This window comes from Phocoena phocoena, chromosome 1, assembly GCF_963924675.1.
Source record: "Phocoena phocoena chromosome 1, mPhoPho1.1, whole genome shotgun sequence".
Taxonomy (NCBI): Eukaryota; Metazoa; Chordata; class Mammalia; order Artiodactyla; family Phocoenidae; genus Phocoena; species Phocoena phocoena.
In genome coordinates this window covers 80,965,424-80,980,307 of record NC_089219.1, presented here as the reverse complement: position 1 = coordinate 80,980,307, position 14,884 = coordinate 80,965,424, and the positions used below count along the sequence as shown (strand labels likewise).

General features: G+C 41.3%; 1 protein-coding gene across 1 annotated transcript in view; it reads left to right on the top strand.

Annotated features, from left to right (window-relative positions):
• TGFBR3 (transforming growth factor beta receptor 3) overlaps window positions 1-10,132 on the top strand; it is a 110,799-nt gene extending 100,667 nt beyond the window's left edge. The window contains exon 15 of the mRNA XM_065888645.1: window positions 10,014-10,132. Coding sequence (XP_065744717.1) covers window positions 10,014-10,132 — 119 coding nt within the window. The remainder of the gene's footprint in view (window positions 1-10,013) is intronic.
• Window positions 10,133-14,884: the final 4,752 nt, after the last annotated feature.

Below are 14,884 nucleotides of genomic sequence, written 5' to 3'. Positions count from 1 at the left end.
GCTAAAAACTTCAGAATAAACATATAAATGGGCAGGAAGTAAAAAAGGAAGCCAAGGTGCTGAGCACTGTCCAGAGGCCCTAATCAATGGCATAAACCAGAATTTCTCAACCTTTTTTAAATCCATACCGTGTCTTTTTTGATAAACATAGAATTCTCATGTCTGGCTTGAAAATTATTTAAATTTTCAAAATATATTTTCATGAATTGTAAACAGATAAAAATGGTTGAAACAAAGCCGTTTGTTTTCAAGTTATGCTCTTCCACCCCTAAAAATTCTCATGTGCCTTTCTTCCTGCCCCTTATCCCCAGTCCCAGGGTTGAAACATTCTGGCCTGAACAGAGAACCTGTTCTGACTCCAAGACAGAATGCAGGCCAGGCTCGGAGAGTCTGTCGGGCAAGGGGAAGGAACAAATGGACTGCCCTGCTATTGCTTCTTTCTTAGGTTCCTTGCAAATATGGAAAGGAAAGACATGCATTTTGAGGCGTGTCTAGGAAGCTAGTTGGTATTGTCTGTTCTTGGATGCTTGTTTACGCTGTGAAGCTAGGTAAGCTGCTGGATTGATCATTCAGGTGAGACAGGCACAGACTTTCTGTTTAGAATTTCATTAATTCTCCATTGAACCAACACATGCCACGATCTTTGGCCTTACCTTGGGCCATCCAACTAGCCAGGCTGAAACGATGACTGCTTTATAGGGAAGAGAAGCACGGAAGGGCGTTTTGAGAAGTCACATCTTAACCTTCATCAGAATCTTCCCTTCAAATACTGCATCTCTGACTGACTTACTTTAAATTATGGCAGAAGGAGAAGAATGAACCCTATGTGCCTAGCCTGGGAAAGTCACACAGTCCAAAACAAAAGTTTAGGAGTTTAACAGAAGGCTTTGAGTCCACAGATTCCTCGTCGGCATCCTTTGAGTGAAGCCAGTTACCCTTAGACAGCACAGGTTTGAACTGTGAGGGTTCACTTGTACGCAGATAGTTTCCAATAATAAATACTACAGCACTACATGGTCCGCGGTTGGTTGAATCCACGGATGCAGAGGAACTGCGGATGCGGAGGGCTGACTGTAAGTTACATGCAGATTAACCTCCGCCTTGTTCAAGGGTCAAGTGTATATTTCACGTGAGAGAAAGGAAATAAGTCTCTTAAGTTTAAGGCTCTGAGGATATATGAACATCTGTGAATCAGTTTAGGAATGTTCTTCTTCACGAACAGCGTATACAAGCACTGGAAGGCACAGCGTTTAGCAGAGAAGCATCTTAGAGTTAATAATTTTGTCACAGGAGTACTGACACATTCACATCTCAGACTCACAGTTCTTTGCAACTTTCCCCAATCCTGCATGGCTGTAAGGTTTAGGGCTATTGGGCAGCTTATGCTGTGTATATTAGGAACGAACTTGAAAGTACGCCTAGAAGACTCTGTAGCCCTGAGAATTTCTATGGGGTAGTCACCCACAGACGCTTACCACGTACCTGCTGAGCCATGACTGGCCTTGGTCATAGATTTGTAAGTAGATTAAAAAACAAAACACAAAGGCCTTCCTGTGATGATTTCCAGCAAAATAAATTATGCTGATTTGGAAGCTGAAAGGTTTATAGACACTGTCATTTGGGCTCTAAACCTGTTAGCATCACATATGATACAGCTTCAAATGACTTTTAAAAAATTAATTAATTAATTAATTTCGGCTGTGCCAGGTCTTCGTTGCAGCATGCGGGATCTTTTTAGTTGCGGCATGTGGACTCCCAGCTGTGGCACGCATGCGGGATCCAGCTCCCTGACCAGGGATCGAACCCGGATCCCCTGCATTGGGAGCGTGGAGTCTTACCCACTGGACCACCAGGGGAGTCCCCAAATGACTTTTTATTAAAAGCTATAGCCTATGGTTCATTTTAAAGATTGCTCATAAGGAATACCAGTGTCATGCAAGGAAGAAAAAGGCTCACTTTAGGACTAAATGGTAGTTTCCTATCCAGAAGCCCCTCAGTTTCTTACCTGGGTCAGCTAGCAGCAAGTTTAGATAAAAAGAGAAGGTCATAATGCAGTGGCCAATGGGAAGAGGTGTCTATACAAACACTGACTCAGTCCATTCAGTTTCCACAATAATCTAAGCTGTGGAACTCAGACCTTATATGGTATATTTGGGGGTTCAGGCAGCATCTGCCTCTATGGCTAAAATGATCATTAATTTAGACAACTTCCTGTTGTGCTGTCCATTCCATCTGCAGCTCAGGGTGCAGAACCAAGTCACAGGTTTCAATTGTGGAGATCTACGTACACACCTGGAATGTGTGTTAGTCCAAAAAAGCTGGGTCCCTGCTTTATCATATGACAACTTTGGGCACAATAAGGGATACTTCCTTAGGGCTATATTCACTCTGTTTGGAAGACTCCATTTCTAATATTTACATTCTCCACTAAGATGGTGCAGAGAGGAGGGGCAATCAGGGTGGAAATGGTGCTGGAATGGAGCCGTAGAATCTTCATACTCCTGGGAGCCTAGCTAGGTCATGGTCCCTAACCTGACTCATGAAGATCCCAAAAGTCATGTGTAATATTATATCTATTAATTTTTTGAGGAGAGGAGCAAAAGCATTTATTTATAATTTTTAGTAAAACTTTTAAGCTTTATCACAACATGCACATAGTTTAAAGGCTGAAATAGTTCTGTAAGTTCTGTAAATAGTTCTTGTTATGAAAAACATGAGTCCCCTACTGCCCCACTCCCTTTTCTGTCTCCTCAGAGCACCATTTTTGACTCTTAGCTGATTCTCTTGGACATCAATCCATATCTCTAAATAACATGAATATGTTGCCACTTCTTGACAAAAATTTTAGGTCTTTTCTGTCGACCTCTTACTATGGAAAATGAAAATTTAGTTCTCTTTCAGCCCTGTGTGCCAATTATATATTCATGCCTTTTTTGTCCCCCTTGTCCCCACCATCCTCCAAATAGAATTATACTGACATTTTGGTTAGGTCAGAATTAATGTTTGCGTTATTATGACAGCCTAAATACTAACCACACTTTAGCCATGTAGTATAATAGTGTTGCTTCTCCTGCATGACTTCTAATTTTCCCTAGAATTAATAATTGTCTCTCTCTCCACCCCCACATTACCTTGGTTTTGTATATAATTATCACTAATTCATCAGTTGACTCTGCCAGTTGTCTCAATCTCCTCTTACACTTACACATTCAGACATCAGATATTCTACTGATTCATTTTCCTCAGTACTTTTGAGTTGTGGATGTCCTGTGTCATGGATCTTGTCTTCCCCCTTCTTGGTTTAAAGGGAACATAAGAGGTAAATGTTTTTTGCACCATGCATGTCTGCAGATATCCTCATTTTATACAAATACTTGGTAGATAGTTTGGCAAGGTATAGAATTTTAGGTTACAACTTTCTTCAGAATTTTGAAAGCACTCCTCATTGAGTTTTACCTCTGAAGATTGCTTTGGGGAAATGCAAAGCCATTCAGATTCCTGAGCTGTTTTTTCTCTCTGGAAGAAATTTTACAATAATCGTGCTTGATTTAGGTATATTTTCATTCATTATGCTGGGCATTAATTGAGCTCTTTCAGTCTAGAAACTATGTCCTTCATTGTTGAGATTTTTGAGAATTATTTACTTTTTCTTGCCCCTGTTTTTTTTGTTCTCTCATTCTAGAAATAATTTTATTTGAAAGTTGAACTTCTTGAATCATGCTCTAATTTTCATTTTCTGTTTTTCATCTTTTTCCTTTCTTTATTTTCTAGGAGATTTCTTCATCTTTATCTTTCGGTTTCTTATTGCATTTTTAATACTGCCTTCACATTTGTTAATTCCAAGAAGTATTTCCTATGAGTTAAAAAAATATATCCTACTCTTATCTTATGGGTGCAATGTCTTATCTCTCTGAGAATATTAATGTAGAGTTATTTAAGAATAGGGGAGTTCTGAGCTTGTAGATAGAACATATTGATTTTGAACTTCCCTTAGGGTGATCTGGCTAAGCCTTTTACTGAGGAACTCCTGGTATCTCATCTTTGGATCTTTCCTCTTGAGCTTATCAGGTTTTCAATGAAACAGGTTTTCCTGTTTCCTTCCTGGAGGTTGTAGTTCTGGCTGTCAGCATTCTGGGTGTCACAACATTCAACATGTAGACATTAATTTAATTCTCCTCTGTAATTGTGGTTCTCTACCCTCGATTGTGCTGGTGTTGGTCATTCCCGGAACCCTAGTTTCATCCTCTTTAGAGAGTAAACTTGTTGTCTTCCTCCCAGATGAGGAAGGGCAGGGTCCCAGCACCATGGAGTAAAGAAGGGGATTTAGAGAAATGTTATTGCTTCTCAAACAGAAGTTTAGCCAACCCAACTTCTTACAGCCCCATGTTCACCCTCTTGTCTAGGGGTACCTGATGCCACCATTTCCTGAGTTTTTGAGGAGTTCTGTGTTACTACTTGGCTGTTTCTCAGCTTTTCCTACTGGTGGCTTAGGTTCCACCTAAGTCTTGACTTGAATCTGCTAAGTCAGTTACTACTCACCCATTTCCTCATTAGCTTCCAATATTTTATTGCTATTGTCGCCACTCCTGTTTTCTTTCTTCTTCTTGTAGGTTTTCTTTTTTCTTATAGGTTTATGCCTTTTAAAAATCTGTAAATTGTCATTTTGGATAGGTTTTTCCTCTAAGCCTATGACTTGTAGTTTTGTACCAATTAATATCTTGATTCTTGATATTTGAATTTCGTAAGCTCCCTCCTGTGAGAAGAGTAAACTAGACTACCTTTAGTTTAGGGAAGTTTTCAATCCCTTTTCATCAGTTTCAAAAATTACCACTCCCCATTCTCCAAAAAAAAAGACCTACCTTTTGCGGGCAAAACTGTAGGAGGGGGTGGTTTAGATGTTGTTATAATTTATCTTTACTTTAACTTGCCTTTGTGGTCCCTGAACCGGATGCACTCAAAGTTTGATGATAATAAGAAGAGGAAGAAGAGAAAGAAAGAAGAGGGGAAAAGTGGGAGGGAGGCCACCTTCTATGTGTATCTGTACCACCTTAAGTGTGGGCTATTGTCAGAAATTGGACTTGAAGCACTAGTTTGTTCAACTGCTAATCTTGTTACCTGAGCCAAGAATATGAACCATGTTTCTCTTTAGTAAACACAGAGATGATCTGTACTTCACAGGGTTATGAAGGTGAGAGTATTTAAACAAATGCAAGTGAAAAGTTTTCTGAACTCCAAAGTCCTCCAAAAAATGTAAGGTTGCTCATATGTGCAGGCAGAAAAAAATCTAAGTGTGGAAGGAACACTGTATTTCACAGAACAAAGTAAAATGCTGAGGTGTTGAATTAGGTGTGCCTGTCCCAATCCCTCGGGCTTCTGTTCAACGATCCTGAGTTGAACACACTGTATGTTCTTAAAGCAGAAGTCAAGCACAAACCCAGGTCCACCTGAGTCAGGTAATTAGGATGCTCCTTTTAATTAGGAGCATCTCTAGAGGCTTCAAATGCTTTCAGACATCTGAAGTTTCTCCAAGCTCCCCAGTTTAGTCCAGGTGAAGAAAGAAACAGCAAGAAGATCAGCTAAAGTGGGACTAAGTAGGAGACAAGAGACTAACTCTCAGGGATCAGAAAGATGCAGGTGGGACAGATGGGAACCCTGGTATGCCTGGAGAGAGGGCAGGATCCACTCTTTTCACCCAAGTGCTCAGGTTAAGTTAAAGTAAGATGCCTACAGAAAACCAAAGTGCAGGTGCGAACAGGTTGGCCATATTGTGGGAATATAGAAAGAAAGTGGGAGGCAGAACATTTTGAAAGATTTTACTTCCTGCCTTGGAACCTTTCTCCATAACTTATAACAACATCTAATTCACCCCTCCTGCAGAGTTTTGCCTACAACAGGAAAGTCCTTTAGCTTGAAAAGTGAGGAGGGACAATTTTTGAAAATGATGAATAGTGACTGAAAGCTTCTCTAAACTAAAGGTGGTCTAGTTCACTCTCCTTATTGGAGTGAGCTTGTGAAATAATTATAATTAGGATATCAAGAGACAATAATTGGTACAAAATTGCAACCAACACGTAGGCCTTGAGGAAAATATCTTTGTTTTCTCTGCAGCATCAAGTAATATTAGGTCTAAGTCACCCCCAGGCATATGGTTTTCAATCCAAGGCTTAAATATCTCTCAAGAAAGAAATTCCATAAATTCCCACTATAACTAACCAATCCTCATAATCAGCAAGTTCCCTGCTATGTGACCTAAATCTCTGTCACTGCCATTTAAACTCATTTCCTCATGTACTGCTCTCCAGGGAGCAGTACACCTGTCTGCTCCTCTTTGTAATAATCCTCTGTGGGCAATATTTGCAAACTGTCTGCTTTGGGCTAAATAATTGAGATTCCTCTCACCTTTCTTTAAAATTCTTCTGTTGTTGTTTCCCCGTAGAGCTTCTCCATGTTATTCACATCTTTAGATTAAGTTTCTTCCCCAGGACCTGCCTTGGTGAAAGATTTAAGAGATAAGAATCCAGTTGTAAAGTAGACTGCCAAAGAGGTGGCAGGAAATCGGATCTGGACAGCTCCATGCCAAGCGAAAGAAAGGAAATAGGTTATCCCTTAAAATATGTGGGTTTTTTTTTTTTTTTTTTTTTTTTTGCGGTACGTGGGCCTCTCACTGTTGTGGCCTCTCCCGTTGCGGAGCACAGGCTCCGGACGCGCAGGCCCAGCGGCCATGGCTCACGGGCCCAGCCGCTCTGTGGCATGTGGGATCCTCCCAGACTGGGGCACGAACCCGCGTCCCCTGCATCGGCAGGCGGACTTTCAACCACTGCGCCACCAGGGAAGCCCTATGTGGGTTTTTTTTTGTTTTTTTTCTTAAAAGCATCTCTGGCAATATCTAAGCTCAGCCACAGGCTAATATGTGAGCCGGGTGGAATGGAAGGCAGCCATGCTCACCATTATACCACCAACTCACACTGAGCCGGGTGGAATGAATCCTTGTCCTAACACACCTTCCTCCTGAGTATCCTGTGTGCCAGATGCCTCTTTCCCCTACTCACTCTCCTTCTCAAATATCTCTTCCTCGGTGGTTTCAGATTTTAGGAGCAAAGCATGAAGACTGAACACATTTCTTCTGATGGCCAAGTTTGATATTTATGAGCAGGGAGCCTTCCTTGAACTTGCATTCTCTAAGTGCGCCTGCTCTGCATAGCCCTGCAGTCCTCCCTGACCATCCATCTTCTCCAGAAGAAGGCCAGTTGTATTTGTCACCCAAGGGATATTTTAGAGAAACTCAGTGCTCCAAGAAATCAGAGGTCACTGTGATAGAGAGCAGAAAACCAAAGAACCCATCTTAGAAAACCTAAGGGACTCTGCTGGCTTTTTAAGCAGGAACATCTGCGCATTCAACTTCCTTTCTCATGGTGAATTTTTCTGTAGTGCCACTTGCATCTGACAATGAGAAAACTTTTCTTGATTTCTCCAAAGGTAAAAGTTTTTCCAAAGGTAAAAGTTTTTAACAACTTGGTTATACTGAGAAATCTCACATCTCACATGTGAAAATAGACACAGAGCTAGAAGGGATAGTCTAAAGAAGCTGTTTGCAACATTTCCAAAAGGTACTCCTTGGCACACTGTTTTCTCAAAGCCAGCAGATTATTAGGTTAAGTTGACTTCTCCACCCTGCTGAAATGTATCCTGTAGTCTTGAGTATAGGGGACTTCTTTGTTTTTGTTTTGCTTGGGGTTTCATTTTGGACGGTGTTTTGTATTAGCAGCGCAAGAGTTTCCAAAACTCTGGAAGTTGAAAGACCTTTTTAATGGGCAATGATTAAAATAAACTGACATGACAACAAATTATATTTGGCAAATAAACATCGGAAAGCAAATACTCAGACTTCCTGGGCAGGGAGTAGTACTGGCACTTTTCCTGAATGTGAATAATCAAGCACATGTCACGTTTGGGATGAGACAAACCTGTGCACTGCCGATAGAACAGCCAAAGCCATCTTGCTTTAGCTGCTATCAGGCTGAACGAACGAAACCCAGGTGAGCCAAAACAGGGAGGTGGGATATTGACTTACCTCCTGCTTTTCTGACGGATCCTTTATTGAAATGGGGGAAAGATATTTTTAAAATGTGCTTCACATACAGCCACTTTAGTCCTGCTAATTGATAACCTGAGAATCCAGCTGGGTATGTTTCAACATGTGGGTTGTAAGGGGGCTGAATTTTTAAAGTATATCACGAGTTGTTCTAGTCTCTGGAGGATTTGGGGTTTTTGGGGGGTGGGAGGGGGTAGACATAATTCAGAATAGCTAACAGATTTAATTTCCTTTTAGAAATAAAGTTCCCACTCTGGGGAAAGTGGATTTCTGGCAGAAAGTCACTGTCATTGAGGCAAACTTCCCCACCTTTAACTAAATGCACACATGAAGGGTAGAGGGTAATGCTGGAAAGGGTCCAAAATATAGATTGCCAAAAAAAAGAAGAGTGAAAAATACATTGTTTCTCTGCCTCTGAGGAATATTGACCTGCTCTCCCCTCTCCATCCCACCAATCCCAGAAGAATAGATAATCAGAGGAAATACGGCAAGGGCCAAATATGCAACAAGCATATGCAAGGCCCTGAGGTTGAGGCCAGAATGTGTGTTGTAGCCGTGTGGTTCATAAATGGGTGACAGGGAAAGCTGTAACCAGACCCAGAGGCATGAGCTGCTTCTGCATTTTGTAGAACTGCTGTTTTGGCAGAGGCTTTTGAGGGGCCCCAAAAGGGGAATGGAAGTAATGGACTAAGTTCCTGTGCTTGGAGGGCAGAGCCTTTGCTGGTGTGTTTTGTTTTAAGGAAGAGGCCAGAGGGTTGCTTATCAACTGCGGAGTGCTGTGTATTTCTGCCTGACAGGAAAGAGGAGGCTCATTCATAAACAGACCTGGCCCTCTGGGGCTTCCCACATTGGAGTGGGGAGATCGCTGACCAGAAGTGTACGAAGTTGATGCTTTGACTTTTCGAAGAAAATGCAGTGTTTGTCATCAGAGAGCCTTGATCACTTTTCCCTACCTGGAGCCATTGTTTGAGGGCTGCCCTGAGGCCAGTTTTGTCGAAGAAAAGACAGCTCTAGAGCCTTTTGCAGCGCTAAATGCAGACCATCTGTGTGACCCAAGGTTCCCCCGCCTCCCCACAGCCCTGCGCACTTGGCGTGAGGTATGGGCTTTGCTGAAATGCAGTGGGGTGTGTGATGAAAAGTGGGGTGCTTGATGTGCTCAGCTGTACCCTGCAGTAAACCTCCCAATGGAGGGGCTGTTGCCTGGCAGCCACAGTCCCCTTATGCAACAGCTAAGCCCCTTCTTCAAAAGGTGTTTCTGGGAGCAGGATCCTCCTATACCTCCATTTCTCAGGCGGGTCATGTGCTCCGTGCACGGTGCTCTTTCCGCTGTAGCTAGGGCGAAACCTAGCCGTCACTACCCCTGTTTCGACCAGGGGTATTCAGAAAAAGGCCTCCAAATTGCCAAGATTCTCTTATGACAGTTGAAAGGTCTCACTCTCCGAACCCTACGATACCTTTATGAGAGGAGGTGTTTCCTGAATACAGGTGCTAGTCAGTTGGATCACACAGTACAGATGATGGTGGTCTTCAAAGGTTGCAGGCACTGAAATCCTGGGCATCCGTCCTCAACTATCAGGGGTCTTTGCCCCTATTAACTGTCAGTCCGCTTGAAATCAGTTCTCTTTTCCCCATGCAAGAGGCTTTAAAAGCAAAATAAAATACCCACAAGCAGAACAGCCTTATGGTCCAAGGCCTTTTGGTCTAGTTGCTTCTGCCCATGGATGAGAAGAACATCAGAGAAAATGGGCTTTTCATTGTTATACAGCAGAAACTAGGACACCATTGTAAAGCAATTATACTCCAAAAAAGATGTTAAAAAAATAACTAAATAAGATAAAGCAAAAACTGAGAAAAAGGCCTTTTCAGAAGTGCACATGTGTAACATGCATCTCTCCTCACCCCTTTTCTTCATTAACTGCAGGAGAGACTGCAGGAAGGCAGCAGGTCCCCACCTCCCCACCAGCCTCGGAAAACAGCAGCGCTGCGCACAGCATCGGTAGCACGCAGAGCACACCCTGCTCCAGCAGCAGCACAGCCTAGCCTGCCCCACCCACCGCCAAGGGCAGGACTGGGAGCCCACCCCTGGGCCCAGATTCCAGACTCGGGAGGCTAGATTGTGGGTCCCTGGTAAAGAGAGTGAATTTCAATATAGCGATCACCTGTTGTGTTCACCCCCCACCCAGGGCTAATATAAGTGTGACCCCTGGGCTTCTGTAACACACTAGATTCATGTGAGAAAGCTAAGGTGGTGGCCTTCTCCACCAGCCCCTCACAGGCTTGGGGGTTTTCAATGTGAAACACATGCCAGTTTTTAAAATGCTGCTTTGTCCAGGTAAGAACATCCGTAATTTGGAGCCCTGTGTTTTACCCAGACGCAAAGGGTTGGTAAAAGGATAATAGCCAGATAGTAGAACCAGCGAGTAGATGTGGCCAAAGATTCTTTTATAACTGAACTAAGATGTAAAACAGCAGAAATGCTTCGAGACTTTCTCAGTGTGTTCCTCCATTTCTAATTTGCACCTTCTGGATGCACACTTCTCACCTTGCTGCCACACTTGTGGGGACTGCTGTGTCGGCTTGATGGGTGCTGCCCTCACGGACTGCATCCTGACACACCTCAAGGCAACATTCCTTTCTTGTGCCCTGGGCCAAAACCAGTGCTGATTTCCTTATCAGCTTCCTCCTTCTCCCCACATTCACACACCAACTGCAAAAACGTCTTATTGTAAATTTTGCATTTCTTTATAGGCATATAGAAATTGAAAATGGCCAAAATCTGAGACTGAAGATTTGTGCCCATTTATGACAATGTGTTCTATTACATTAATGTGTAAATGGGGGCAAAATTCGGTTGTAAAGTTGAGGAGGAATTTGCACAGTGATATATGTACCAGTACAAGTATATAATACGTCATTTGGCACATTCGTTTTTTTCAGTTTAAGAAGAGAAAATTCATTCCCATTTAAAAAATGTCCTACACCTTCAGAGTTGGAACTTATTCTTAAATATATTTGAGAGAATTAGTGTTTCCATGCAAAACATGTCAGCCTTTTCACTAGACCCTTTTGTAAACGCCAAGCTCTTGTAAGATGCAAGTGTATGGCAGACTGTTGGTTATCTGAACAGTGTCACCAGTTCTGCCAAGAAACTGATGAGATACGGAAAAAGACACTCATTTGGATTGCTTTAGTTCTCTTGCCTTCAGTATACCCCCAAAACTCAAAAAGAATTTGAGGTGAATTTTATTAAAATGGAATAATATGATACCACTTTGCAGCTAAAATAAGCTCAACTGATACCTCTATGTTAAAAAAAGATGCCGGAGGAAAATGTCCATGCCAAATCATTTACTCCTGAAGGTAACTTCATTGCAAATAAATATTATTCTCTTTCCAGAATTCTCCCAAACAACTCAGAAGTCTACAAATAGAACAGGCTAGATTCTACCCCCACACTACTCATAAGCAAATCTAACTGCTCTTAAAATAAGGAAGTTGTGCCTGGTTCTCTGTGAATGGAATCTTAAGTAGGAAATGTTGATGTCACCGGAGACCTGAGGGCAGTGTCTACAAGGCAAATAGGTAGAGATTGACAATGGTTAACCCATCATGGAGTCATGCTCTGATTGATTTGATAGTTATAGACATTCAATCAGGATGATTTTAATCAAAACAGATTGTGGGCTAAGATTTCCAGGCTATCTATATTGATAATTTTGCAGATTTTCACAGACAAATGAAGATAGGAGATTAGAAAAACTTTTGCCTTCAGTTAACTTTTTTTAACATAAAGGTATGAGTGGAGGACCTAGATTATGCTACCTGTGTTTGAAAATAATGCGCTTTGCCTAACCTTCAGCAGAATGTATTGTTTTAGCATATTCTATGTATAAAAAAGTTTAAAGATGTCTTCAAAGAAGACTAGAGTCTTTAAGTCACTTATAGCTATATTTTACTACAAAAATCTGTGTATAAAGATATATTTAAGTGTTTTAGATAAATTTAAGTTACTCCATATGAAATGTTTAATTTCAGTTACTGTGAATTCTTTTGATCAGTTCTTTGCTTTTTAAAAATCCCTATCCATCCTGTTAAAAAGATGATTAACTATTAAGAGGTATTAAAAGGTCCAATTCTTAGATGGACAGGGTTAAAACCTTTTGTAATATATTTAAATGTATATTTTTGAGAGAGATGCTACATTGCCGATGATTTTATAAATAATTTAAAATTAATTTACAAATTTATGGGTGCAAACCAAAAGATTTTAAAAGAAAGAGGAGAAATCAACTTTTATTTGTTTGGGTCTTACTATCCAGAAGTATTATTCAGATCAAGAAATTCATGTGGATGAAACCCAATCCTGTGTTAATTGCCGAGTGAACATCATTAAGTATTTCTGAAATGTTTCTAAAAAGTGAACATTTTTTTAAAATTGTGTTTTCTCCCTAGCTTCCTGTTACAGCATTTCCAGTTGCTTCATATTTCACAGTTTTAATACAAAGTATAAGCTCTACTTTATAATACATCCTACAAGTTTCTTTAAAACTGTTTTTATATTCCAGTTAAATTCCTCTATCTGCAAAGTCTTCTGTTACTTCTGCAGGTTACACCCTTCCTTTGCAGAGGCCATTTTGTTTTATTTATTTGATGCTAAAGCTATTGTTGAAATGCCCTAAACTCGAAGGCAGAGTGTGTAATACCCTATAGCTTTTCACCGTGTGGTGTGTACCAGCCCGTTGCTCTGTATTTGGAAAGTCAGATTCCTTCTGAGTAAGCTGTTTCTATAGCATTTTCTAAACAAAACAAAAGGTCTTTTCCTTGTCTGTAATGAGATTGTAAACCCGTTTCCTGTGTGTGTTCTGTTGTGGGCGTGCTTGTGAGTGTGTGAGGGGGTGTGCACCTGCGTGCCGGTTTTTTTGTACTGTAACTACCTCATGATTTGAGTGATGGTTGTACTGCTGATTGTGTTAACAGAGCACATTTTGTTGGGTGACTCTTGCGTGTGATTTTTTTTTCCTGTTTGTTTTCCCTGGGGGTTGTTCATGAAACTGACAGATGTTTTTCTGAAAAGGACTATTATCAGTTTCCAAATACAATACTTCTCTCTTCTGGTTTTTCCTGAATGAGCCTGATTTTGTTGCTGTTTTTCATCATCTATGAGGGTAAAAAGAGTACCCTGAAAATCCCTGTGGCCAGTTTGAGCACCCCTGTTGTACTCTTTTCTCTGTTCAGTATGTCGTCAATCTTATGACCATGCTTAGATGTATAGTTTTGATAACCACAGTTTTAAGTCCTTTATCTGTGCATAATAAAAAGATATATATCAATTATTAATATGTGTCTTGTTTGGTCATCATTAAATTCTACCCTCAGGCTGATATAACCCTTGTTCATTGTGCCTTTCTCCTAAATTTATCCTCCGCTACTACTGTGCTGATGAGGAGGAGGGAGAGGAAGGGCGAAGGCTTACAGAGCAGAGGTGGGAGGGTAGACAGACCGGAGTGGGCATGCAGGAGCTGCTACTCTTCTCAGAAAAACATGGCAGGAGACCTGGAAGTGGGGGTCAGCCCTGGAATCCGCTCAGGGGCTTTCTGTCAATCTCCTAGAGGCACGGAGTGAGAAATAATACGTATTTTGGACCTACTATTTCCAATCCCTCCAAACACCTCAGTGCTGGTTCTAGCATTCTCTATCAATACGCCATCACCATCTACCAGCTGCTAAAGCCAGAAAACTGGGAATCTCTCTGGACTCCTTTTTGGTTCTCACACCCACAAGTGAATAAATCCAAGTTTATTCTATCTTTCGAGTATCTCTTTCTCCAAACCATGCACTTATTTCTTCTCCTCCTGCTGTTACCCGGAATCCAAGGCCTGTTATCTCTTAAACTGAATCACTGCACAAGCCCACTTCCCAGCCTGCTCCCCTCCAACTCTCTCTCCACCGCACAGCCAAAGGAGTCCTGAACAGCCTCAAGTCATGTCACCTTCCAGCTTAAAGCCTTTAAGTAATTCCTCTATTTGCCTTCAGAATAAAGTTCAGCCTCCTAAGCATGGTTCAAAGAGAATAATCTGCTTTTACTATCAGAGATGAAATTATAACATTGAATATGTGTTTACAAACTGCTCTCTCATATCCTTGCCTCTCCTCCCCTTTTGAGAATTAGTGATCTAGATGGTTAGAAACAGACCCAGAAATGTAACAAGGCCAGTGGCCCATGCTCACACCTCACACAGGCAGGTGTCCACACAGCAAGAGCAGTGTGAGAGGCTTAAGCAGCATCTCACTCCAGGGAAGGTGGAGTCCTTGTTACAGATAAGAGTCCAGCCAATGTCCAGTACCCAGATTGTGCCCTGGAGCCAGCTCCTCGCTCAGAGGAAAAAGGGAGAAATTGGCAGGTCAACCAATTTTTCTGCTGTTAAACTCTCTTTGTATCTACTGGAGCAGAAACCTAGCTGATCCATAAATGAGCTTCAGAGTGTCTATTAACTACCTGAAATTGCATGTAAATTTTTGCATTGATGTGTCTGGACTTATTTTCTAGTTTTGAGTTTCTTTGTTGAAAGTGTCCATAGCCCTTTTGTAGTTACACTGAATAAAAACTTATTTGTTTTTGCAAACAGTTAATGTATATGTATAAAATGAATGCAAACAATAGACATGTAACAATGAAAAAGCCTCCACAGTCCTCAAATTTAGAGATAATAATACTGAGTTAGTGAATGTGTTCCCAGACATTTCCTTAATGTTCATATCAACATGTAAATGTCACTACAATAAATAAGATCA